This window comes from Lipophrys pholis, assembly GCF_963383615.2.
Source record: "Lipophrys pholis genome assembly, chromosome: 8".
NCBI classification, from domain to species: Eukaryota; Metazoa; Chordata; class Actinopteri; order Blenniiformes; family Blenniidae; genus Lipophrys; species Lipophrys pholis.
Genome location: NC_137630.1, coordinates 15,390,850 through 15,418,450, shown reverse-complemented (window position 1 = coordinate 15,418,450; position 27,601 = coordinate 15,390,850). Strand labels below are relative to the sequence as shown.

The following is a 27,601-nucleotide window of genomic DNA, read 5'->3' as shown; positions in this document are numbered from 1 at the left end:
TGCACATGATTTCCATCCTTGTCAACATCAAGTTGGTCCATGGCTTTTACAGATTCACACAATGCGCTCAACGGCAACTACAAAGTGTCTGACTATCGTATGCTGGCCTCTGTTGTCTATCAAAGACAACATTTTCAATAAAGTGTCTTTTATAGAACTAAACATACAAATGTTTGTTGAGAAATCCCTCATGATGCAAACTTCAGGTTTTAAAGGTGACAGTCCTTGTGAGCAGACAGGGGGTTGAGATGATGAATAACTTGTTGCTCCGTGCTTTATACTTCACACATCATACAACTGAACTACTCATAGGAGGCATCACTAATGAAGTGGTGTACTTACCTGCGGATCTGCAGCTCAAACTGAACAGTTTTGTGCGTGTCCTTCAGTCGCGGCACTTTGAATCGTAGACCTGCCCAAAGCTGTGGAGAGAAAATTCAGACGTGTAAATGCAAACAGACTTAAATCATTAAAACATATAGAAAGATACAAAACTCTTCGCTTCCCTTAATGGATTACACAACATTGAGGATCACGCAGTGCCATCATGCTGAGGAAAGATCTCTGTCACTGTCTCATCAAGGGTTGTTTTTTTGTTTTTTTACATTCAATGTATAGAAATTATTTTTATTATAATTGTTTTTTTAATAACGCAAAGACAGTTACAAATAAATAAATACCTAAATAAATCGCGATCAATCAATCAATCAATAAATAAATGGGGGAAAAAAAATTGTGGACACCGCCTTTGCTAAACAAGTGATAGTTCAGTTCAGTGTAGTCAAACACTCGAGGACTTAAGCTCAGCACTACTCCAATGAGATAAATTGAATGTGTATATTTCAAGGAGCAAACACATCTCAGTTCTTATTTTGTAATCATTTCATCATTCAGATCCTTTCACTTTCTATTGCAATTTCATGCGCACTTCCCTATAAGCTGTAATGACGTACTCAAATGACGTAAACAATGTCGGTGTGAGAGCTTTAAAATAAACAGTTTTACGGAAAATAGGGAAGCAAATTTTTAAAACGTCTTTCTCTCCCTCTCAGTTAGCATGTAGTTGATGGCCCTTCTCTGCAGGCTTCTGAAATACAAGCCAGATTGTGACTGGATTATTAAAAGAAAGCAGAACTCTTTTCCAGCAGGGAGTTGGATGCAGCGATGGAGTCTGTGTTTCCTGTTACAACATTTTCTGACACACACTTCCTTTTCCTGTAATGTTCACAGCCAACATGAGGATGGAAACTCCCTCTAACAAAGAGCTGCCAACTGGAAACGGCAATCAAAAATGGATTCTAAAATTGTTAGATTTTACATTACAAAAGCCTGCATTTATACACGAGTTGTGATTTTCTGGTCAAGATCTAAACAACAGGAAGAAAATTGCATTTGGTGGAGTTTATTTTGGGCTTACACTGGTATTTTTAAGGTGGTAGATTAGTGACTTTGAAAAGTACAGTGTATAAAATTGACAGAAATCCATCTTTCCATTGTTGTTTATGTGTTGAGCTGTACGTATGGTACCCACAAACATCATCACTGAAGACTACTACTGTAACAGAGCTTTTATAGCTTCGACACAATGTTGTGCACTGGGTTAACCGTGTATTTATATCGGCTAATCACTTTAACAAAAAAATGTATGCAATTTCGTAGCATAAATTCCAGAATTGCACACACCACATCACATTATTTTAGTGAAAACACATCAGGGTCTTCTGATGCTTGAGAGAAAAAAAGCTAGTTCTCAATGTTTCTTCAGTGCTTTAGTGGTCAGAAGAAACCCTCAATGCTTATTTATTTATCTGAGATGGTGTTGTTTATAGTTTGTCTTATCCCTTCTTAATGCTACTAACATTATCAATGATATCTTAACAATACTATATGAATTTTCAGTTGTGAGGATTGTGTGTATGTAACTGGTAAGAAAGGACGAACGAATGAATTGCATCGCATTGAAATTGACACCATAGTGTGTTTTCTCCATAATCGAACCAAACCTCCCAGAACAACCATAAATTCATGAGGTACTGAGCGAAAAGTACATTTAAAAAAATAAATAAATAAAAAACTGGCAAAAGCCGTCTTACGTTGGTGCCAGACTTCATTGGATTTCCCAGATCACAGCTGAGGTATCGGGTCTGGTTTTCAGTCTCGTAGCTGCAGGTCAGTTGGGTGAGACTCTGGGAAAACAGGGCGGCACGTCGGTCAAAACCACAGCGAACGACAATCAGCAGGGGGAAAACAAACAGAAATAAAAATTCCCAGGAGACAAATTAGTCCCTGAAATGTTCTGAGGTGTTTGTTCTCACCTCATTATTGCGGGCAATACCGCTGTAGTCCGCTTCGGGGGGCAGCACCACGTACAGCTCCGACTCGTATGCGCCGCCCTCACCCTCGTTCCTGGCGTTGAAGGTCAAGGTCAGCGAATTGTCATCACCTAAGTAGACTTCCTTCCGGTCACTGGGGACAAAACCAAGGCGAAAAAAAACGATTAACTGGGTAAACAGCTAAATTCCTTCTACCAACAATAATCCACAATGACATCATTTGGCGATATTGGCAAGAGAACTTGATCATTTTGAAAATGGTGAAAAACAAAGCTGAGAAGAAGACAAACAAAAAGTTAGAAAAGAGGAACAAGACGAAAAAGTGAGACAAAGATGAAACTGACAAAGAAGCAAAGATGAGGGAGAAAGTTGTCAAAGAGCATTAAAACTGAGAAAAGAAGATGTTTGTTGATGCAGTATTAATTGAAAGCAGTGTTAACAAGTGCAACAAAACATTAAACCAAAACCTATGACAGACACAGGAGGAAACACAGTAAGATTAAAATCGAGATTATTTTAAATTAAAACAATCACATAAACCGAATACTTTTCAGAGAGGAAAATTGAAACCCACCAGAACAAAACCTCAACTCTCTGATGTTGGTATTGTAATACAAACAATTAAGTCTAATATTGACTTCAACACTTGGAAACTTCAGGTTGTAGTACCACATTTAACACTCTAAAAGACCTCCCCTTTCCTTGTTTTCTCTCACTCCCTCCACCTTTCTCTGCAGCGAAGAACAATGGGAAAATTCCATATGGAGGACCACACAGATGCTTTTAATTACAGCTGGTTCTTATAAAGTCGGGCAAGAGAGCGAAAGGGAGACGAGCTGATCCTCTGCTGACCTGCGAGCCAGGCGGAGTCTGATTTTTAACTGGCATCACACTTTTCAAACCAAACAATGGCTCAAAATTAGACAACACACACACACACACAGACACACACACACACACAAAGGCAACAACCTTCACGTTAAGCTGTCCCTCAGGGAGAATTCATCTAACAGGTTGTTATATTTGGAAGAGAACTAGAAGAAACAACAAAAGAGGAATGGTGGATAGTTTGTGTAAAAAAGAAAAGAAAAAAAGAAAACCATCAACTCTTCCAACGACCATTAGTATTCTATAATTCACAGCAGAGAAGAGAAAAGCAACAAGGTATTAGTTTAATTGCTCTAATCACACTTTCTCAGTCCGAGTTGGACGTGGCGAAGTTTCACACAGCAGGTTATTCCATATGTGACGAATCAGGCATACATTGAGAGAAATGGAGGCAGATGGTAGATAAATATAGGAATGTGAAATCAAAATGACAGAGCGGGGAAGGGAGTATTGGGGAGTGTGTTATTTTTTGAGTAAAAATGCTAACAGATTTCTTGAATCAAAGTGTGTCAGGCGGGGAGCTCCTGGCGGCTTCAGAGACCGACCGTGTTGGAACTCTGGCAAACAGCTCTCCGAATGGATCCCTTTCATCGGTTCTGTCTTCCCCCGTCAACTGTTTGTCATAGCACCTGTAGCTGCATCCTGTTTTTTAAAAAATAGCATGCCCCTACTGTACTGCAACATTGCAGCTCTTAACACTCACTCTCTGGTATGCAAAACCAAACAAGGCAGCGGAACAACAAAAACAGCTGTATTTATATGCTTTCGCACTCAAATCCGAGATTCCCTATTGCACAGTGGAGGTGAAGAGTTCAGTATTCGTGATCCAGTGCAGAGTTTGCTATGCATTATCCATTGAATGCTAATCTATTTCCTGACTTTCCATGTGCTTTGGGGTTTTCAGAAATGTGTAAGGAAATGACCAGACTCACCCGTGCACGGACAGCTTCAAGTCAGGAACACAGATGTTGTCCTCGCCGCAGTCCAGCAGAATCTGAGCCTGGAAGTTGCACAGCGGGAGCAATAAAAGTTTTAACATTCTACATTGGGCAGGTTTTTTATCTATGTTTCTTTTTAAAAGAAGTAATATTAATTTATGAGGTACTGCAAAAAATAAAATAAAAAATAAAACAGGAAGGTAATTCTTGGAAGTTGTAGTAATGTCCACGTAGCTGCATTATTGTGAAGTCGCAGTGACAGTTAATGAAGTTAATGATTGACTCAGACTGATTCATGCAGCTCAAGTTACATTGGTTATTTAGTGGAAGACACTCTAACATATGGATGTTACAGCTTCTTCGAAGAAATGTTTACTTCATGAGCTAATAACAATAAGAAGCAGCAACAAAACAATAAACACAGCTCTAACCAACATTTATTACTTATCATTTACTAACTGTGATGCATTCACAGTCAGTGTGAATACATACTAATGCCGACATTTCATTAAGTTGGACATCTCTTTATGTTGCTGTGAGGAAGAATAAGTTACTTCAGGATTCATGCACTCCTCCCTCAGTAAACAGGAGTTTAGTGAAAAAGTAACTTCAAACAAAAGCTGACAGGTAGAGAGAGCAGCTTTATAGCTTTAAAGAATGATCTGCAAGATAAACAGAGTAATGAGTTCATGTTCTTCCACAATGTAAACTTTTGTCAACTGCATTACTAATCATTTAGTAACACGTTACAGCCATAAGTAGTGACATGATTGTCACAGTATCACAAGCACAGGAACAGTACGTCCAGCACCGTTTCTGATCATTGGAAAGTTCCGATTGAAAGCACATTTTGCTTTACATGAGACACTAATTAGGTACGCAAGATAAATCAGATGTTTGAGGGAGACAACAGGATGAGTGTTGCAAGATGCAACATGCGCTATGACTAATACATTCCACCTCAGTCTCGTCTTGTGACGACCACCCAACACACACACACACACAAACACACACGCATGCACACACACCTGGACTACACTCCCCCTTATTTACAAGACGTCGTCACTGCACATCAGACTGTTAAAAACTATGCTGCGTCTCTGAGGGACGATAACCGAGCCAGTGAGGTCATGATAGGCACAGACGGAGTCGCGTGAACCAGCTGTCCTGGCACACACTCCCACGTGTTTTCTGTTTGCAGCGTAGAAAAAAAAAAAAAGAAAAATTATGAACGGGGTCCAACTCTAAGCCCATGCCGGAGGAGATACTCCTGTGGAGCGGAACACAAAGCCGCCGGCTCCCAGCTCTTACCAGCATCCCACATCACAACGCCATGTGGCAAACCACACTTTCACCACACACTACACCACCCAGCAAACCACAGCAGTATATGATCATATAGAGAGGGAGGAGCCTGTAGCTCAGACACAGGATATCTTTGTTGACCTGAAAGCTGAGGCGGGCGTTTGGAGATTACAGTGGAGGGACAGGAACAGAAACACTACCGGATAAATGGAAGACTGCTGATCGTGTGGCAGGGCCGCAGCAAGGAAAGCCTGCGGATGGCTAAATTGCATCCCGCTGCGCTGTGTCAGTGTGATGATGCTCATGACGATGATGATAATAAATAGAAATGGAGGGGGGAGATTAGAGAGAGCCGAGAGCGCTGCCTGTCATTACACAATCTGAGGGGCTCTAATTATAGACACCATGGAAACCACCATGCTAACATCTGCACCGTGGCTTGTGTATCTGTGAAGGACAGCAGAACAACATTCGCAGTGCCATCACTACACCTAAACTACATAATCAAGCCCAGCAGACACTGATCAGCCGTCACAACAAAGACTACAGTATAATAATGTGTGGGTTCCCCTATTCATCTCCCCATATGTGAAAAACAAGCCTTGATGCAGTGTTTCTATCAGAACCAAAACTGACTCATGCAGCAGTGTGTGTGAGCTACAGTGGGTCGTCTGTTGGACCGAACATAGTTTCCCACTTTTCTTTCCTTGGACCACTTTTCATAGATGGCGACCGATGCAGACCGACACTCACACAAATGCTTACAAGTGCCAATTTATGTGCTTCCCACAGATACATCTTGAAAACGTAAAGTCCATTTGCAAGTTGATGTATTCCAACCAACTTACAAAGAGCATAATAAAGAGATCATGTGTTATTTAGTTTATTTCAGAAGCTATTAGCAAAAACACCCGACTGCAATTTCATCTTAACTGTATTACTGTTACCATCTACAATATGCAGTATTTTAGTACAGAACAGTTTAAAAAAAATGCTCTTCTTTAATGACTAACAAATAACACTGCATTCAAAACGTAGTAGTCTTGTTACAATGTTTTTTAATGTAATGAAAACATTTTTTTTAATTGTTGCCATATTTCTCAGTTTAAGTGAAGCTGCTAGTTACTGAAGACCAGATACTTTCCACACACTTCCACTGATCCACAGGCAACCCTAAGACTGGCTTCATGCCCCATCAGTACATTGAAAAGAACTATTTTGTGGCAGAAGGAAAGTTCCACTCTTGAACATTCGCCAATATATATATATTTATATATAGAACTGGCACCTTTACCAAAATATTGATTGCATGAATATCTGAATTTATGCATGATGTATAAAAAGGATGGCAATTATTAGCTCCATTGTCAAGTCACGACTGCTCATAAATACATGTGGAAAATGTTAAAGATGAGAGAGTGTCAACATGATCGCTCATTCTCACTCGGCCTAAAGAGAGTAAAAACTTGGCAGGCTCTATGAAAGGTTGCATGCATCCTCAAAGCATATGTGGAACTCAATAGGGCATCATGTGTCTGAGCTGGGCCAAGGTTGCGGTATATTATTCACCCTCCTCAGTTTATACACTATAGCATTCACACAGTACAAAGCTAAATTAATGAAATATGTTGGCTGTCTGACATCTCCCGCTCGCCCTTTTGCACACATACAGATCAGGCTCTTTGGGCGTTTGGCAGGAAAACTTGACTTCTTGAGGCTTAATGTTGATATTTTTCAAGGTCATGGTTTAGCAATACATCACATTAACTGGAGGCCCAACTGCTTTTATATCTTAGGAGGTCATGAATGGACAAAGACAGAGAAAGAAAAGTAACTAAGAGGGAGATTATTCCACGCCGATTCCACAAATGCTCCAATCTGGTAGTAGCTGCTGCCGTGCTCACATATGGTGCACACTATCCCAAAAAATACCCATGTGTTTACTGCCAGAGGTAAACCTGGCAAAAAGCCGAGAAATTTCAACCAGAAGGGCAAAAATCCTGGCTGTGCCCCTCACTAAATAATCAGACGTCCTTCTACGCCTGGGTCACCTCTGGAGCAGGTCAAGTGTTGTTCCCTGCAGGGCCTGGGGGGGAAACGTAGCACTGTACCTCACAGTTCCACTTTGAAAACATCTTTCCAGACTCTCTGGAGCACTTCCTAAGAATTTACTATTGACATTAAAAGGAAGGGAAGCAGTCTTCTTTTTGGGACAAAACAGTAACTGAGCAGTTGGCTATTGATCATACAAGGAAGAAATTATTACTCGGTCCGATAGATCTTATTGCCATCAGCTAAGAGAGAATTAACCTTAGTCAGAAGAACTTAGAACTTTATTATGTATTTTTTCAGCAGCTGTGTGGAAAATTCAGGGCTAGTGACTGATTTAGAAGATTGAAAAGGGCGTGAAAATACCTTCTGCTCAATTATATTGGCGGTCTGATAGTTGAGGATGGGCCGCAGGCTGTGGGAGTCAGCTGGAGCTTTTGGATCCAAGCTGAAGTTCAAAGCCACAAAAATCGGGGAAAGTTTATCCCTGAAGTCCTTGTCATCCTGCAAAATCACACAGATAAATATATCCACTTACTTTTACTGATACGGTGCATTTTACAGCTTCAGTCAAATTCACCACTCATAAGTATTTGTCTTATAAATAATCAAGTGGACATTTACATTATCAACAAAAAACACAAAATAAATGAATAAATGACAGACAGTGGGCTTGTCCTCATGTTGACATTTCTTTTCTAGACAAGAATAGAATAGAATAGAAATCATTTGAGATGTTGTTTGCATAGTTGTTGATCAGTAAGAGAAGGGGTTCAGGAGCTTGCTTAACAATACTTTGAAAATGGGGGAACACCAGAGATTGTTTAGTGTCCAACTGTATTGCTGAGTCACAGCTGAACACATAGCAAGACAGAAGAAACAATTAGGCATATATATATGTATATATATATATATATAGTATCATTCTTGGAAGAACTGAATTTTCCAATTTACCATCATAATAGAGCATAAATCACAGCCACTGTTTTCCATTTCCGCTCAATTCAATTTAATAGATTAAAAAAATGCAATGACGTCATATGAGCAAAGATGGGGTTATGGGGAAGAGGAAAACTGGCTTTAACAGTTAGAAATCAAATTGTTCCTCATGTCTACAACCACCGACATAAGCTCCAGCTGACAGCGACCGTTGTCTGCATGAAGCGGTATAGAACATAAACGGACGGGTGGAAAGAGACACACCTTGAGGTAAATCTTTGTATGGTTGCATACTCGCTCGCCATGGCGCACCCTCACACTTCTTTGGAGCGAGGGCAGCTGGGAGTCCAAGAACAGAGCTCTCTTCACTGTACCTTTCTGCTTGTGCTTTTGGCTATCAAGCCGCACCTCCACCTGGAAATCTGGAACCCATAAAACACAGACACAAATGGGTATTCATGATATGACAAATGTTCTAGACTCGCATAATGACAGGCCAGAAAAAGAAAAAAAAAAATCAAAAACGGTGAATGTTTTAATGCACACACAACGTAAGACACTTTTACTGAAACTTGAAGGTGTGGGAAGAGCTCAAGGGAATAATCAGACATAATGAGCAAGAGTTAATGTGTGGAGGGACTGAACACTGAGGAGAGGTGACTATCAAAAGGTGAATCACAGAAGATATACGACATGCTGCACTCCCTTTATGTCATAACAAAATCCCAAAATTTACATGGCCTGCCAAAGCACTTTAACCTACAGACTGTGATGGATTTAAAACATTATCGTTGGTGGCTTTTTGACAGCCTCCTCCAATGTAATAAAGTGCAGATGTGGAAAATTGGCTCACCTAGATTGCTTGGTAGGTGCTTCCCCTCAGCAGATATGCAGAAACTCAGGTTGACACTGTTTTGGATGAAAAGGACAAGGACATGATGAGAGAAGCATATTCCTTCATGGCAGATTGTCAGTGTAAATACACTAAGCACAAGACACCTCACTTGTTCTCTCGCTCTCTATCGTGGCCCAAGTTTTCTTGTGTCAGCTCCTTACAAGGTTCACATTACAAGGCATGAGGCGTATCAGGAAAGCAATGACAAATATGAAAAAAATGACAAATGTTTGGAGTAAGGCTGGTATTCAACCCCCTTCGCCATCTCGCCGGGTCGATAAATCAGTAGTTCTGCGTTTTCACCCGCGCCCCCCCCCCCACACACACAAAGGAATAGCACAGTTAAGAAGGGTGAAATTGAGCAATGACTCAGGTTTCAGTCCTGACCAGTCAATGGCTGTCTATATAAGCCTGTAGCTCTCTCCCATGACATCAGCCACACAACATGCTGCTGCTGTCCAAGAATGCAATCCCAAACTCCCCCCAGTTCTTTCACCAGTAAGCTCACACCAGAGACATCAAGAAAGAGCTCGAAGGAAAAAAAAGGCAAATGAAAAAGCTTGTTGAGAAAAAAACAAAACAAAAAAAAGAAATGGAACAGAAGGAGAAAATAGGAGAGAAAACCTCAGAAAAGTACAAGGATTTCTCTGGAGCAGCAGTTCTCGCTTCATGTGTGAGTGCCTGTGTCTGCCTCTTTTCTGCAGAACTGTGTGCGCGTGCTCACGGGAGTCTACGTGTCCTGATGTTTCCCAGCTGTGTTCCACCAGCAAACAATATCTCATTCAAAGCAACTGCGAAGACCTCCCAGCCCCTCCCCTCCAGACCTCCCCTCCCATTATTCCTTCTGCTCTCCTTTCACCCCCACCCGAAAAACTCTTCATCACCAAGCAACGAGGCATAATCAAGACACATGTGTATACAAGAGTTTCCTTTATGGATCAGGAAGTGGAGAAAGGGGGGAAAAGCAGACACATGAGTGCAGTGTCAAGCATGTCGTATGTTTCCTCTCCCTGTTTCTGAAAGCTGTGCACATTTAGCGGAGGCCAACAATGCTGCTATTCAGCATGTTATTTCTCCGCTCCTCAACAGTAAGAGTGCGGTATGAAGACATTTTGAAAATGGGTCAGAAAAACGCAGCAGTCAGTGCAGATTAAGACCGTGAATGCTGATGTGAAGAATATCCCTTATCACAGTTTCCTGCCAGGATAGAAGTGCTTATGTACGACGGAAATAGGGAAGTCCATCATTTCACAGTGGGGTCAAACAAATACCAACAGCGCAGTGCTGAAGCAGAGACACAGGAAGCAGAGTGCTGCGTAAGGGATGATCCCAAGACTCACCAGGAAACAGGAATACTGGCATTCCCACTGGTGATTATGCAGTTTTTCTCTTCAGGGTTAATCATGGTGGGGTAGACCGTCAGAAGGGCTGTGGTGTTTACTATTGGACGAGACCTGTGGGCAACAAAAATACATTCATGCTTTAGCTGTTATGTGGAGCTAACGATTGCCCTAATTCTATTTAAATTGCATCAAACAGTAAATATTAGACATTTACCCACGTATAGAGAAACAAACAAGCACAATACTGACACACAAATCATGTACAATGTGTGCAAAGTGTTACTGTCACAGGACTACTTTGACAGAAACGTGTTGATAAATATTTACTATAATGAAACTCTAGTTGAAACTAGTTGTAGGGCTGCAGAGCTGCTGTCTCTCTCTGTCCTGCTTACTGACCGCAACATTACTTCAGCATTAGCAGAAGCTTGTATCAAGCAAAGAGCAGCTCAGTTGCAGTTGCACAAAACTCCTGTTTACTGGAGGAGCAGGTTACTGTATGCTCGACCAACATTGGTTTATTGAAAGTGATGTCTCCAACACTCGAGATAAAGACTTGACCGGATGTGCGACCACAGGGTTAGTTGTTCTTTTTGCCAGATGCCCCTCTAGCCCTAAGCAGGGTTCAAACATTGCTCCCACATACTCATGATCAATGATCTAACACAGAGACATGGAAAATGTCTCATTGTGAAGATTGTTAACGTTACGCTGGATCCACAGTGCCATAAATTAATGTTGGCTTCTCTTCAGGGGACCGATTTGCATCTTGGCAGTTTATCTCAGCTGCTTTATTGCTCCGTCTTCTTGTCATTAGTTCATAAGCCTATTTCTTTTCAGAAACACACAGATCATAGAGTATGTAATTGAGAAACTGTACATTAGAGATGATCACCTGTAGCATGTAAACAGAATAGAAGACCAAATCCAAGATGTATATAAAGAAAGAATAGGAGAATTTCATTTTCCGAGTTTTAAAATCACAACACATGCTTTCTGCAGTCTCGGGGCATTTCTAAAGAGAAGCGAAAGAGTGAACAGTTTTTCCTCACAACTCTGGCATCAAATTCTACAAATGGACATTCAGTATTTTCCACACTCAATACCACTTCTCACTGGTAATGGAGGTTATGCTGTTTGTTTACTCTACTTTGTTTAAATAAACTGTGCATTCTTGATCTCCTTTGCCAATGAATATAAAACATCATCCCACTTTCCGTTGAACCAAACGCTTTACATGATTAGTTAAAGCTTCAGAACAAAATACCTGTAGAGAACTGCCTTGTTAACACCGAAGGCTCCAACAATGAGATCTGTGGGAATAAAAGGAAAATATTGAAAAACATAGTACAAATACACAAACATACATGCCGTTTACAGACACTCCCTGACCTGGGTATCCATTCATGTCCAGGTCCTTAGCACCTCTGAGGGCAAATCCAAAGCTGGCAGGAATCCTCCCAGCAGCCCACTGGCCGATGATCACCTGAGATGGTTTTTCCTGGAGTCCATCCGAGTATCCATTGTAGATGTAAACCAGCCCCTGCCGATCCTCCCCTCCAAATGGACTGCTAATAGCCACATCTACCAAAGAGAAAATAAATTAACCCATAAAGCATCCTACCTAAATATTTTCATCCAGCAAATATTTGGTGGTGAAATCAACTATGACTCTATTCTCAGTATCCCAGTATAAGAATGCCGAGGTTCGATTTTAATGAATCTTTAAGCCAAAAGTATTGCTAATTAACATGAATCATCAAATCAAGCCAAATATCTCTATAACATAATTACATTCACTACTATTGAGTCGCAATAACAAACTTTTTTCTGACTAATACAGGCGGAAAAAAATCTATTAGGCTTCTTTTGTCAGCAACCATAAATGCCTGAACCAGACATTACCATCATGAGAGGGACATAATATGGATAAAAATGCATTTTCTTTTCAAACCTCCCATTATTGGCAGCATTATAGCGCTTATAGTATTCAGTTTGCACATTTCACCCACCAGCTCCACTACAATTCCCCGTCATTACCATTAAAACTATCCTGGTTGAGATCGCCCAATGGTGCGATGGTACTGCCGAATCTCCCAAACACCTGGGTGCCTGTCAGGTGAGGTAGGCGGGGCTCCAGGTCCAGGGGGCCACGCTGTAGATAAACATAAACACGCCCCATCTCTTCAAGGCGACCGTCAGAGCCTCGGACCATGAGCATCGGTGCTCCCACCAGCAGGTCAAGCATCCTAAAAATATGAAATGAACTTGTAAGTCCGACACAATGACACCAGTCACTGATAATAGTAAGATAAATAGAAAAAGAGATAAAGAAAAACTGAGAGGGACAAGGCTGCTACTCACCCATCGCTGTTGATGTCTGTTGTTGCCACTGCGTAGCCGAAATATGACCCCATCTATCAACACAAGTGTTTCCATGACTCGAGTCAGTGAAAATCTCAGTTATAAATAAGGCACAATAAAAGCTTGTTCTTTGATGACCCAGAATACTTGAGCTCCATCATGGTAAAGATTTGCTTTCCGTATTACAAGAAGGAAAAAAAGAGAAACCAAAAGGTTGATGACTTTTACAGGTTTGACTCAATTCAAGGTTTTCAGAATCCACTTTTTATTCATTGTCTGGTTCGTTTGTAACGATCTCGAGTTTAAAGAGCAGAGGCCTTGAAGGGGGTAGCCTGAAGTGCAAGTATTTAAGCAAATTAATTTGGGATTGATTTGGAATTTTTTCAGCTGAGCCAGTCATCACGGTTTAAATGAGTAGAGTGCTTTTAAGTTCCCAGAAGCATTTGCACAAAGTGCCAGAGGGACTTTTTCCATCAATAACTGAGCTTTACAGAAAACCACAAAAGAGGCCAAAATCTAGTAAACAAAACATTGTAAAGGAAATCATTTTTGCCTTCAATGACTCAGATAATTAAGGGTTCTCATGAAGCACCAAGCAATGGAAACACAAAGGAGGTAAAGAAGCTTTCTATAATGGGTACAGATGAAGATAGGAGTTGTCTGCCTCACCTGCTCACCAGTGTACTTAATCATGGTGGTCAGATCTGTACCATTCAGAATGGACACCTGCGACACAGCAAGAACATATGGTGAACATCTTTTCTGCATGTCTATTGTAAGCAATTTCTCTGGTAAGAAATTCCCGACAAAAACAATTCCCACTGAGACTATATCTCTACGGTTGTTTTCTTTCTTTAACATATCTGTATTGGTCCCAAGTTGAAAGCCTTGGCCTTTCGATCTAAAAGCACTAAATGAAAGCCAGAATGAGGGGAATGATTAAGCTTTCTTACCGAACCATAAAGCATGAGTCCTTTTGGAACACCAGCCACAAAATCTGAGGAGCACACGAAGAGATGAAGCAAAGATTTAGCAGGGAAAATATACAGGCCAAGTCCAGGAGGGGACTAACAGTTTTTACTACCAACACACTTCCAGCTAATAGGAAATATGGAGCCGATTCTCTTTCTACATTTCTTTTTTCACCTTTATTATTTGCATTACTATGTGAATTCCTTACTGGGTTTTTTTCCCCTCCTTTTTCTCCGCTTCATATACCAATGGTCATACATGTAGCCTGCATAATTCACTTACCTTCTACCTGATCGCCACTGAAATCCCCAACAGCAATAGAATAACCTGTAGAAGAAACAAGGAGTTACTTCAACCTCAGCGTGACTAATGAGGAAATGTGTGATAGTTTTAACCAACTTGCCTTGGTAGCTGTCGTCATGTTTAGCATCAAGCTGTTTGGTCTGGATCTGGCCCTCTACGGCCTGCATAAAAAATCCTGGATAGTATGCTTTGATAATGTCCTCTTTCTGGGCAGAGATCACCTGACCTAAAGTAGGAGCAAAGACATAAACAGTGAGGAAAAATAAACTTGGAAGGACATTTTGAGGTTTCATCTTAATGATTTGTTTTTAAATGCCTTGCAAACCTTGCCAGAAGTAGCTGCCTGGCCCTCCCAATACCACTTTGCCATCCTGAAAGATAATATTTGTGAGTTACTGTAATGGAAAAGGAAAACTCTATTCAACATACCTCTGCTGGAACACTGACGGGAACAAAGTTCTTACCATTGTGAAGTCCGCGCTGAATCCTCCCTGACAGTAGCCTTGTCCCACTGGATCACTGATTTCTAATGCATGACAAAAAGCATCATGGGATGATTGAACATCAGAGTACTTTCATATTTAAAACTCAAATGCCTTTACAATGAGCAGCCACAGAAAAAGAGTGTGATTTGTGAAGAAACTATGAGCGCTGGATGTTTCTGACTGAGAGGGAGAAAGTAGGTGTATTCACCACTATCATTAAATAAGCAAAGCCATCAGCCAATATCTACTTTACTAAAGCATCCTTTCTTACAGGGGTGTGTGCAATGTAAATGTATTGAAGTGTGAATCTGTAAGTCAAACGTTGGTGCAATGTGCAGGTTATATAAGAAGTTTTCAAAGTAAAAATCTCTAAATGGTGCGTGTCTATAAATGCTTTTTTTCCTCCAAGGATCACAAGAACTTTTGACAATATTTTGTCATTTGATACCCACCAGGAGGTCCACTATTTATCCACGAATTATCAATATGAGACAAAGTATATGTGAGATGAAGTTCAGAGGTTATCAATTCTATTGTCATTGTACAAGAACAACAAAAATCCTATAAGTGCAACACTGTAGAAGCTACAGAGTAAAATTCAGACATTAAAACAGCACATGCCTCACACAACTTAACGTCATAGAATAGAACTTTATGGATACTGCTATATTTCTGCAGCACACAAACATCCCCACAGACATTAACACTCATTAATGAATAATAAACATGTTGTTGAATATTTAAAAGAAATAGACATAAATATTACATACAATCACATATAAAGACAGCTGATATCACTCATTCGAGAAGCTGACTGTAGCCGACAGAAAAGGCTTCCTGCACGTTCTGTCATCTATACTGTAAATTATTGATCAATTTCTGGTCACGTTTCAAGTGCAGAATCACAATCAACAGACTGATTCTATTCCTGATGATTATATTAATTATAATATTAAAGGTGTTACACATTAACCAGAGGTAGCAACACCCCCACCTTGCACTGGCTCGATGTAAAATATCTAAGAGTTTTGACGAGAGGTGACGGTTACCTGAACGACACGGAGCATACTCCACAAATTTGGTGAAATTTTGGACCGAGAGGTAGCAGGTTCCTGTGGCATCAGATCGGGGAACATCTCGTTCAGTACGCCAGGAGTACAGCGGGGCACAAGCCTAGAGTACATAAAGGGAGAGAGTGGAAAAGAGAAAGGAGTGTGGAAGAACAGGGTGAGCTTTTTTTTTGGGGGGGGGGGGGGGGGGGGGGGGGGGGGGGGGGGGTTCTTTCAGTTGCAACAACACCTTAATGAACTCGGGAGACGTCTGAGGTTGAGGTCAGTAGTACATCTGGAGTAAGGTAACCATGTAACTCAACCCAGGTCACAGCCTGGACTATCTGACCAAACGACAGCCAGCTCGATTTTAATGTCAGAGGGGGCACAAAACATTTCTCCAAAGTGGGTTTAGACTAGAGGTGAAAATTGGTTCTGAATGAAAACAATTCATTGGACACTAATCTGTACCATTTTAAAACAATTTCCTCCTGCTGCTTGACTGACACATAGACAAAGTTTATCACAGTAAAAGAGGCCACTGCATTGAACCTGAAATATTAACAATAGAGAGGAGCTTAATGGTAAATGACAATTGGACTTTACATCACACAATTACTGTTTGAGCAATCTGCTTCACGTGATCTATCAAATTCACCTATCGATGCACACAATTGTTTATTCTCTAATGATGGCAGTCTCCATGCGGGGAGATTGCACACCAGTGACACTTTGACAGACAGAGAGGGTGAGGTGCGAGAGCTCAGTCTACCAACTGAGACACAGCCGCCACAACTTTTCTTCACCCACCTCCTGAAAAGCATCTTTGGGAGAATCAGCTTACCAGAATTGTGTCGCCATGAGAACGCACAGTGGCCCCGAACCATTGGTGTGACTTGAAATCTGCCTGGTGTTCTGTGTCGTTGAGCAAAACCATGCGATCTCCTGGGAAAAAAAAAACACAGACAAGAAGACAATGACTTATAGCCGTATGATAAATTTCTTCAACTGCACCTCAAGTATCTCAATTTCATCATCCCCTTCCTCTGAGGCTCTTGAAAACATCTGTACTATTGGCTGACACCAGCATTTAATGCTCCAGTTACACTATTTTTCATGCAAAGATGATCAGGGTGAGAATTCAAAAAGAATGGCATGTGCTCGGGCCGCACTCTTCTGTAGATAAGTCCCAGCGTGGCTTGCTTTGAACAGGCCTACCCCGATTTAACCTCTTTGACCTTTTCGCTTCGTTTGACCACCTGGCCAGTAATGCTGATCTACCACTTCAACGCTTGGACAGCAGCAGGTGACATGACAGATGGCGTGGGGAGTCAGGTTTAAACACAACTTTATTGGAAGACGGATGTTGCATCTGCAGGGCACTAAAGAATGAAATCCAAACAAATTGATTAGGCAAGGAAGTCACAACACATCTGCACGGGAAGTGCAGTTTAGGATGAACCACGCTACTAAACTCTTGCAGTATTTTTTCCCCCACTTAGGCAACGTCAAACTTCAGGCATGCTGCGAAAGAGCAGCGCAGCATCTGTCAGTGACCGGGTACTGAAAGATGTTGCAAAAGCTCATGACCTCAGTAGATTTGGAAAAAAACGCCTTTCTATCCACGCCTCCAGTGTTTCTTAGGAGCCGTAGAGCTGGAGGTGAAGGCCTGATCCGTGTCTTTGTGGAAACAGCGAAGGGGGCCGGGGTCCAATGAAAACATACACACTCTGGCCGGGCTTCCTCACAGCAGCTCCCCAGCCATCGCTGTTTGGGCACACACTTCCCTCATCCCTTTCTCTGTTTTCATTTTCAACATTATCTCCATTTTCCTACTCCTTTTTTTTTTTTTCCTCCACACTATCTCACCCAGGTCTTCTTGTCCGTTTAGCCCGTTCTCAGCCTCCCCTGACCCAAAACGGTAAGCAGAGAGATTATAGTTTTTTAATAACTACTGTATTTCGGCTTAATCTCCAGCACTGGGCTTTTCCTGCTAACATTATTCATCGTGGGCCAAAAGTAGCCTTAAGTGTTCAGAAGAGTGAAAAGAAGGGCTTTAGTAGCCACACCGGCAATAACACGACCAACACTTCAAACAGCTCCTCATAAGCTTGTTACTTTTGCTAATCTGCCTTGGCCGCATGGTGTTCCCTCTTAACATTTTCATAACAGTCGAATTTGTTTGGAAAGGGCAAATGAAAATCCACCAGCCGTACGCTGATGCTGAATAGGGACTGTGTTGGTTGGAGTCATTTTGCCGAGGAAACGGAGAAAAGCACAGTCGTCTTGTAATTCGTGCCGCATAACTATGATCGCTTATATTTCAGTGTAAAGAAGAGGAAGCACACCTGACAGTTTTCACATGGCAGCATTAATTCACTGTCACTATAATGGGCTCTGTTTGTTGTCGGCGAGGCGAGTGACGGCAGCCAGCTGGAATCACGTGGAACTCCCGACGATGAAAATAGAGGAGATTCACAGCAGAGATAGAGACAATCCACAGACGGGCCACAGCAAGATGTCATCTGACCAAATCCCCCCTGGGAGGCTGGTTTAGAGCAGTGTGCTGATGTGACATGGTGCCAGAGCTCAGTCTTTCTCTCACGGGACCGGCGAGAGAAGTGAAGGGGTCTGGAGTGCGTTCACAGACGCACTCTTTACTTTGAACTGCGTGAGAGTGGATACCCATTAGTGAGGTTAGAGCCTCTCATTCTAAATGTGTGTGTGTGTATGTGTGTGTATTTGTTGTGTGTCAGTAGGATAGAAGACAAATGGCCAAATTCACTCATCACATCAGCCTCCCCTGTGGGAGTACCGTGAGCAGCAGAGGGGGGTGGACCAGAGTCGGGGAGAAGGTCTCTGATTTCTCCTCCTTCCCCTTCTACCGAGTCTCCCATCCTGTGTGTGCCCTTTTGCACCCTCCCTGCTGCCCTTGGCGCTCTCTCCTCTTCTCCAATCCATAGACAGGCTCTTATCTTCATGGAAGAGGAAGTGGGTGGGAAGGGCCACTTTGACCCAATTAGTTAGGCTAATTAAGAGGGTCTGTGGCCTGCAGGTCAGAGCTCAAACACACCAAGAAACCGGGAGACCTCCGGCAGACCTCCGACACCACTGTGTTTCAGCTACAAACTGAGGACTCTACAGCCATCTTTTATTCAGCTTTTATAGTGTTAAAATATCAAAATATCAAAAGAAAAATTGTAATTATTTGGCCTTTACTGCAAGGGTTGGCAAAGAAAACACAGGCAGAGCTACAGTGAATGAATTGCAGCAGTAAATGTCATCCTTTTAACAGCTGTTTGTCATAGGCGAATTTGCATGCAGCTGTCCATGTACAGAGTCGTCCCCCACTGCGGTTTCACCATGATCCAGATGTAAGAGCTGGCTCTGGTGCTCTAATCTGCTCCTTCAAAGTCTTTTTAGAATATGAAGGACACTCTGACAAGCTCAGAGGAATAACCTTGACCATGAGGCCTCACTGCTTGTGCATGACATCACTCCCTGCACCCATGAGTGCTCAACACATTTTATGTCACCAAAAGAACTGTGCAAAAACAGTTGAGCAAATGATACCAAGAAGTGGTGTCCAATAAAAAGTAAAGGCTTGTGAAACACTTTGTGGAATATTTCTCCTTTTCATGCATTACAGACAGTAAATCTGAACTGGCCCTAAATGTTAAGGTTTGATTTCTCAGGAAAAAAGCCAAGGGTGACGCACTTACAGTTGTTTTATGTGTGTGATTCATACTGTTTGTGTGTGTGTGTGTGTGTATTTAAGTGTGTGTTTCCAGTGTATGTTTAATCTAAAAGATTGAACACTCTTTCTACTCTGAGTGTCCCTTTCCTCACTTCGCCAACGCTCCATTGTGGAAAACAGCCTGACGGGTAATCTGTCAGCATACTGAAACTCGAATCCATTCATTAGACAACCTCACAGACTTCCTTGTGTTCTCCTAAACCACTTCACTTGATTTCGACTCAACTGGAGCCTTTTTGTCAAGACTAGGGGTGTCTTCTTCACCTGTCATACAAACAGCACATTTCTTTGTCTGAGCTATTTGTTTATTGGTTGCTTATCTCCTTTTACCTCCTGAAGCAAGGCAACACAAACATGACCCACAGGAAGGAAGGAGTATCCTTCAAAAGCCTCTTGAGCGTGCCCATTATGTCTTTTAACCCCAAAGGAAAGAGACAAAGAAAAATAGGATCATCACATATCCAGAAACTGATGAAACGGACAGTTCAGTGAAGTGGAACAGTGATGTACTGAAAGGAAATGCTTTTAGGGCTTCAGTAGTGTAGAGAGCAACCAAGCCCGGTCATTTAAACTTGATGAATTACAGTGAGAAACCCTTTGAATCTGGAAGTAGAGCAAGACGATTTACCAAAGAATTTAGGAAACTGGTTCAAATAAAGCCAGCTCTTTATAGGCGGCATTTCGAAACAGTAATCGATGCTTTTGTCACCACTCGGCAATGCAATGCACTTTATGTCGGGGTCAATGGGATGGGACTCCTGCCCCTCGTCTTCAGCTGGCTCAAAAAGATGCGCCGCATCTTTCAACTGGAAAACATAAGAAGGAGTACATTTCTTCTGTTTTAGCCTAATTTTAAAGTTTTTTTTATCTGCTTTAAATCCCTCCACACAGTCTTGCTCCACACTCTGCGAAACCCATACAACTCGTCCACAAAACTGCAACCCCGGACAACTCGTTCATGTGATTCCGGACAACTCGTCCACAACAATTTTTTTCAACTTTATTGATTAGAAAGATTGAGATTTCACAGTATATAAATATTAAGTATATTTGACACCAAAACATAAGATATTAAGTATATTTGACACAAAAACATAAATAGTGGCTGAATTTGCTGTGGGTGAAGTAGGAAGCTGCCCAGAGCGCAAACTCAACAGGGGCGCAGATACGGTCTTCTGAAATACGGTTTTCAGAAATGTATTTCTGAAAACAAATAGGCTGTGCAGTTCAAAAGTTAAAACATTGCTTTGTAGCTGACAGCTTTGAGTGAGGCGTTCAGGTTCATCACGTACACCCTGCCCTCCGACATGTTAATGAGCTCATACAGTCGCGACGTTAAATGTTAAACGAGATTAAAATATGACTGATAGTCATTATCAAGCTGGAACATGCTGGAACAACACTTGGGCAGTGCTGGTTTCCGGATGCGTCATTGTGCAGCATCGTCACCTATCAAGTCATTTTAAAAAGCCACTAAAACACAATATTTACGTTTTGATCGTGTGAAATGTGTCTGGCTATATTGTGACGAACTTAGAACTTTTAAGGATTTACTAATAGTTTATCTAGAGACAGATTGTATGTAAAGATTGTGTGAATCTTAAAGCTTACCTGCTGTATCAAATTCAATTGTGTGACAGTCTGATTGACTCAGGCTCCATGGACAATAGAAAACGGACCCTCCCTCTTTAACGTTGACCTGCTTTGTGTTGGCCTTGGGAGCTCCAATCACCACACTTGAGCTGGAAAGAAGACACACAAAGAGACTAGGTGTAAATCACATATTTAAACTGAACAAATCAAAACCCAGTGAACAAGCGCTTAAAAATTTGAGTTTCTTTTTCAAGACCTTGTTTGGAAGCTTTCAGCCTGGCCTCAATTAAAAAAAAAATACATTCCAGGCCTCCCACACGACACAATGGGGCATGCACATTTTACAGCTTAGTGAGCTTTATTCTGACTCAAATGTTAAACATTTTAGCAGGTTGCAGCACTGTTTTACATAATCCCCCTTGGCTGATTTTTTATTTATTTTTTTGTTCAGAGACACATTGGTTGTGATCAGACAGACAAGGAAAAACACTTGCACGCTCACATATGATCCCCTTTGGGCCGGATTCAATGAAAAAACAAGAAAGCAGACAGGCTAAGTGGAGTCACACTTTTGTTTCTTCAGCTGTGACACTAAACATCAATGGCCCGGGAGCTACACTGAAGGTCAGCTGACTGCTTCAACAGGCACACAAGGAATAGTGAAGTTACAGGTGAGTCCAGGAGTAATAATGTGCAAGTAGACTTCAGGGAAGAGAGTTGAGCATTGAAGTTTGAATCGAGACTAACATCATTTTAATAGGCATTCGTACAAAACAATTCTCTTGGTAGATAAAGTGTCTGAGGTAAATGGTTTAGGCATTACCTCATTCTGGACTCAATTGACCCAACAAGCATCAGAGACAAGTTGCTTTCATTGATGTGGGTAAAGGAGGCATGGGACCACTGAGCCCAGACGGTCTCTAGGGGCCTGAAACAGGAAGAGTACACCCTTTCCTGCCCCAGATCTTCCAATAGTGCATGAACGTTTACATTTTGGCTAAACTTAGCATCCTTCCCCAGAGGGTACCGACACTGCAGGGTCCGGGGGGAGATAAGAAAACCAGCATGAGTCAAAAGGAGTTAAACTGTGTAATAGTCCAAAGCTTTATAATCTTCTGTAATTAATTTCAATGAACCTTGAATGGAAAAAAGGATACATGCATAAAGTTATGCGTTGGCTTGTGAACTAAATCTTGTGGGTCGATGTGCATTGGTGGTCAGTAGAAAGGTTTCCCATCAGTTCAACATACACGATTTCAAAAACACACAACTGGTCAGAAATGTGAAGGAAAGAAAAAGTAAAAAAAAAAAAAAAAAAGGCCACAGAGGAAATGGAATGAGTTTAATATTTTGCTGTTACTGTAGTCTTAATATGTCCATAACAGATACAGAACAATGCCAAGTCCAAATGTGCACCAGAAGCTCCCAGTTTATGTTGGAAGAAAGAAAAAGAAACAAACCAGTTCAACTTGGAAAAGAAACAGACAGCGCCCCCACCCCCTTATTTCTCTATTTCTGACCGCATGTGCAGATGCGGGAATATCCCAGAAGAGCAACAACAGATCTCCACCTGCACAATAATCTAAATCACAGAGAGGATCCCTGGTCGGGGATTTCACAGTCAGACATCTGAAGGTCTGGCCTACACTTATACTCTCCTACTTAAATATAGAAGCAGTCAGTATACTGCATGCAGGCCTCTCACCTGCAAGCCTGTTAGACCTAATGTAGGATAATAAATTACACATACTACAACCACAGTTACCCGAGTCTGAGTCAGCACAGGTCAGATAATAGAATTTCTAGGGGGGCAAAGAGCCAAAATAATTTTTTTGACATAATCTGGAAGCACATGTAGGCAATAAAAGGCACTGCAGGAGGAACATGCACACATTAACAAGCCCAGGGAAATTGAAAGCAACTGCATCTTTTGTTAAATCAGATCTGAACAGAGTCCAACCATAGTTTGCAGTGGCAGCTTTTCAAAGTGTGGAAAATACAGGAAACAAGCAGATCAAGCTTTAATCACCGAGTTGGCAGCTTGTTCAGCTTGGATCCTTACTACCTTAAACTGTAACAAAAACGGACTTGAGCACACAGAGATCGATAGCAATCTGTAAGCTCTGTTAATGAGGAATAATTAGCATTTAATAGGTCTTTATCTATGGATGATCTAGGTGGCATTCCCCTGCCCATTTACCTTATCTGTCATCTTTGAGCTCAAAGGAAGAGCTTTTGTATCGTTTGCCTTCAATGAAGGTCTGAGTGCTGCATTGTAAACACCTTTGTCGGAACAAAAATAGGTAGAGGGTTCTTGGTATGTAACAGATTGTAATTAGTTGGGGGTGAAGGAATCCCAGCTTCTTTATAGAATGTGTTGTATTCATGTTATAGAGAAGCAAGACAAAAGACTTTGTAAAGACCAGACCTATACCAGGTTTGAAAGCATGTAAGGGACACTTGCTGGTATCCAAAACCAAACAAAGTCTAAAATGAATGAAAGACACCTTCTCGTGCACTCAGATTAAAGTTCATCTATTCATTAAAATGCTACTGGAAAATCAAACTAATGTTCATTTGATCAGTTCTCAGTTCCGTGTTATTATGGGCAAATGGCCAACTTTATTTTGCGACAGATTCAAGCGACACTCCAGCAGTCAAGTCAGGGCAGATGAAAAACATTAGTGGCTTCGCAATGTCCCCGCCTGCTGCCACACTGAAGCCACTAATGATCTCCACCACAGAGATGATGATTAAGCATCAATTAAACCAGTGTAATTCATTTAGGGTGCAAGTGAGGAATGTGCATACAACAGCTCACGGGTAACTCAAACTTTCTCATTGGAAGGCCAAGCATCAATCAGGAGATCTAAAATGCATCGGATATATCTGGTGACGCAGAATACTGGAACTTGCTGATGTGACACTACTGGCTGTAGACATGGCTAACACACTTTATGAAGAGGGTAGAGAGGGAGGTTGTCAGCGGGCAAATTCCTTGGTTACCCCCTCCCGTTTAAGCCCAGCATTTTCCCCCCATTCCTCATTTAATTGTTTTCCAGCCAGCTGCAGAGCTGATGTCACTTGAACACTATTATAACAGCTTTAAGCTAGAAAGAGGGAAAAATTACAATCACATACTTTGAGCCTGCCAGTGCTGGCTGCAGTCCCCATCTGCAGTCATAAACAGCTCAATAAATGCTATAGCCCATATGCAAAAACCGAGGGTGAGTGAGGGGGTAAAGAAAAAGGGCCAGTGGCCTTCAAACTTCAGCAAACACCTCAGTAAAACATGAGAAGAGCCCTGCAGAGTTTACACTTAGCGATCAACACATGCTTAAACACTGGAGTGGCTCCATATCAGTAAAGGGAATTGAGATGGAGTGACCTGATGGGAGCCAGAGGCAGCTCTTGACTTTAACCCCTTCAGTGGAGAAATGGAGCATACCAAACTACAACAAACATCTCACTCCATTCCACTCTGAAGAACCGCATCATCCCTCGATTTATCGAGATCGATAAATAATGGACCGCTCGTTAGCATTTTCGAGAAATAAACTAATATAATGTGATGTCACACTAAGGAAATATTGATTTTTTTTTTTTTTAAAGCATGTGGCACTTAAGAGTGAGATCAGCTAAATGACAAGAGATGAGAAGCTCAAGTATTGAGTGATGGCTTATCCTAGACCACATGGAGCCATACCAACGGGCTCGTGTCCTCTCAGAGCCAAGGCCAGACAGAAGCTGTTGTAGTCCTTACAGCTGCCATATGGACGACTGTCTCCTCACCACACACACGCACATGCTGTCAGTGCTGCTGTCCAGGACCCTGAGGATGATGAGAGTAGCAGTGCCTGCTGGGATGGCGTGTGCTGACTACAGAGGGTTCACTTTGCTCAGCAGAGGATACATTTTACATGGTCAGATGGTGCTGGAAGTTGCTGCACCGGAAAAAAAAAGACCTGTTTGTTGTTCTATGGGCCTGAGGCAAGTTGTCTTTCCCAACAATTTATAGACATTTTCACATCACAGGACTGACCAGAAGCAGTCACTGAGCCCTGAACCTGCAGCGATAAACAGCCCTGTCCGATCACTGCAAAAATCATTTCAATTGAAAAAAAGGCTGGGCAACGGGTGGACTGGAATTACAAAAACTGCTACAAAGGTACCCCAAAAAGTTGTTTACCGTCACAAGGGCAAAGTGTATGACAGTTTCCATCTTTAGGATTGTATTCTTTCCTAGTGATGTGTAGAAGTCCTGAGTGCTGGTTTATTGGTGGTTCCTCAATTTCCTCGACTTTCAGGCTTGTCTCTTATGTCAGTTTCAATTATGAAGACAAAAAGTCTTTATCATTCAAATCTGGCATGAAACTTTCCCGTCTGATGAGGTTTACAATTAACACTGGCTCAGAGCCACCTGGACCACTGACTCAATCCTTCTTTTTAGCTTCAAACATTTAGATGTCTTGGTTGGACACAAATATCCTGTAGTCTGTGTTCTATCCACTTTGTGAATCAATGCAGGAATTCCTGGCTGCCAGAAAAAAGTTGATTATTTTGCCGTTTGTCTTTCACCTGCTTGTACTTCTCTCTTTATTAACCTCCAACTCCAACAGGTTAAGCCAAATGTCCTCTACCTCTGGGTCTGGTTTATTCCAATTAAAAGTAGATTTTTCCTTACGTATGCTCCTCATCTGAGATCATTGAGTTTATTTCTTCTATATTTTATGATTTCGTTTGAGTATTACGTGGCATGGGGGACAGTGGTGGCGTAAAGTCCAGAGCAGTGAGCTTGTGACAAAAAAAGTTATGTTTCAAAGCCCACGGTACAGAAATCCCACTGAGGGTCGCATCAGGAAGGGCATCCGGCGTAAAACTTGTGCCAAATCAAACATGCGGATCACAATCTGCAGTAGCAAGCCGAGAATGGAGCAGCTGGAAGAGGAAGATCAGCAATGTTCGTTCTTTCTTCCAACTTTTCAGCAAGCAGCAATCATGTCTTATCAACATCCAGCATCCTTGTGTGAGCCTTTAGACCTAATGTGACAAAACCAGCAGCTGTTTTGATAAAAAAAAACAGCAACTTGTCAAGTTAATTCACAAGTGGCAAGTGAGAAATTTGAAACATCCTGCCACTACAGCGAAAAATCAAAATGACTCATGCTCTGGCCTATGTATTTTCTCATACCAAACTGCTTCCCACCCCCAACCACAATTACAGATGCCCCCTCACCCTCTTACAACGCTACTGCCCTAAAATTCTTCGGGTGAGGGCTTAACTGTTGGTGGTTCACACCTCTCCACAATAGCCACACCAGGGGGTCCAGTGCTCTCACCTCAGGACAGAGAAGTTGTTGTATTAAACATGGGGATGGAGGAGGGGGTTGCAGCTGTTGAGACATGTTGCCTATACACCCCGCTGCCCCGGCGGAACCCACACATGCATATACACGATCACACATTCACAGGAAAGATTGCACAATTACATTTTCATCTGAAATATTGTGACAGATCTGAATTTCACAAAGCAGAATTGAACATTTCACAGTCCACAAGGGCATTTTGTGCCTTGTGCAACAGACATCCTTTATGAAACGGCCCATAGATATGAGTAATTTCTTTGACCTGGGGTTAAATCAAACCAGGCTGCTGGAAGTCAGTGCTGGCAGATTTAATCTACCAGAGTATGAGTCAGGCCAACCCTGACCAACAGCCTACTCCTTTCCAAAGTAGACGTGACGTCTGAGGGGGCATTCCCAAACTGATGCAGCAGATGCAACAGCAGGGTTCACAGACCCCTTTAAAACTATCATCACCATCCACACTGACATCTTTTTCCAGTGAGACAAACACAGTCTTGTTACCCAAACCTCCTTTTACCAACACACCCATAAAAGACAGAATGGCACATTGTTTGAGACACACTTCAGTGTAACTAACTAAGCATATCCTGACTGACCTTTACAGAAACAGACTTTAATGCCCCTAACACATTGCGCTGATTATCATAGGTGCTTGCAAAATTTGACAAGAGAAAATGACGGCAGCTTTTTTAGAGAGCCAAAAAATTAAGAAAGTATTGAATCATAGTGGGAGCTCATCTGATGGGAAACAGTAAACATATTTTGCCGTGAGACAAAGGGCCCCTTTGTCTGCACGCAACAACGAGAACCTGGATGAAGAAAAGTTTGGCAACCCAAATATACAAGCAGCACTCTCGCTGCTCAAACACTTACGGGTTTGATTTAGAAACAGGTCCATTAAAAAGAAAGACACCAGTGAAAACAATAACACAAAACGACTGTATGTGGAGAGGGACCTCTGAGTAGACACAGAGAAAACACTGTCGCTTTAGTGACCATAGGAGTCCCTGATCCAATGTCAA

At 41.8% G+C, this 27,601-nt stretch overlaps 1 protein-coding gene across 1 annotated transcript in view; it reads right to left on the bottom strand.

Annotated features, from left to right (window-relative positions):
- Positions 1–27,601, bottom strand: part of itga5 (integrin, alpha 5 (fibronectin receptor, alpha polypeptide)) — a 39,443-nt gene that overhangs the window by 8,651 nt on the left and 3,191 nt on the right. The window contains exons 2-22 of the mRNA XM_080470287.1: positions 21,232–21,362; positions 16,708–16,808; positions 15,864–15,987; positions 14,794–14,855; positions 14,655–14,700; positions 14,430–14,555; positions 14,309–14,353; positions 14,008–14,051; positions 13,724–13,780; positions 13,055–13,107; positions 12,731–12,939; positions 12,083–12,274; positions 11,958–12,003; positions 10,688–10,801; positions 9,306–9,361; positions 8,717–8,874; positions 7,880–8,017; positions 4,154–4,221; positions 2,316–2,466; positions 2,094–2,186; positions 343–422 (exon numbers count right to left, since the gene is read on the bottom strand). Coding sequence (XP_080326413.1) covers positions 343–422; positions 2,094–2,186; positions 2,316–2,466; positions 4,154–4,221; positions 7,880–8,017; positions 8,717–8,874; positions 9,306–9,361; positions 10,688–10,801; positions 11,958–12,003; positions 12,083–12,274; positions 12,731–12,939; positions 13,055–13,107; positions 13,724–13,780; positions 14,008–14,051; positions 14,309–14,353; positions 14,430–14,555; positions 14,655–14,700; positions 14,794–14,855; positions 15,864–15,987; positions 16,708–16,808; positions 21,232–21,362 — 2,094 coding nt within the window. The remainder of the gene's footprint in view (positions 1–342; positions 423–2,093; positions 2,187–2,315; positions 2,467–4,153; positions 4,222–7,879; positions 8,018–8,716; positions 8,875–9,305; positions 9,362–10,687; positions 10,802–11,957; positions 12,004–12,082; positions 12,275–12,730; positions 12,940–13,054; positions 13,108–13,723; positions 13,781–14,007; positions 14,052–14,308; positions 14,354–14,429; positions 14,556–14,654; positions 14,701–14,793; positions 14,856–15,863; positions 15,988–16,707; positions 16,809–21,231; positions 21,363–27,601) is intronic.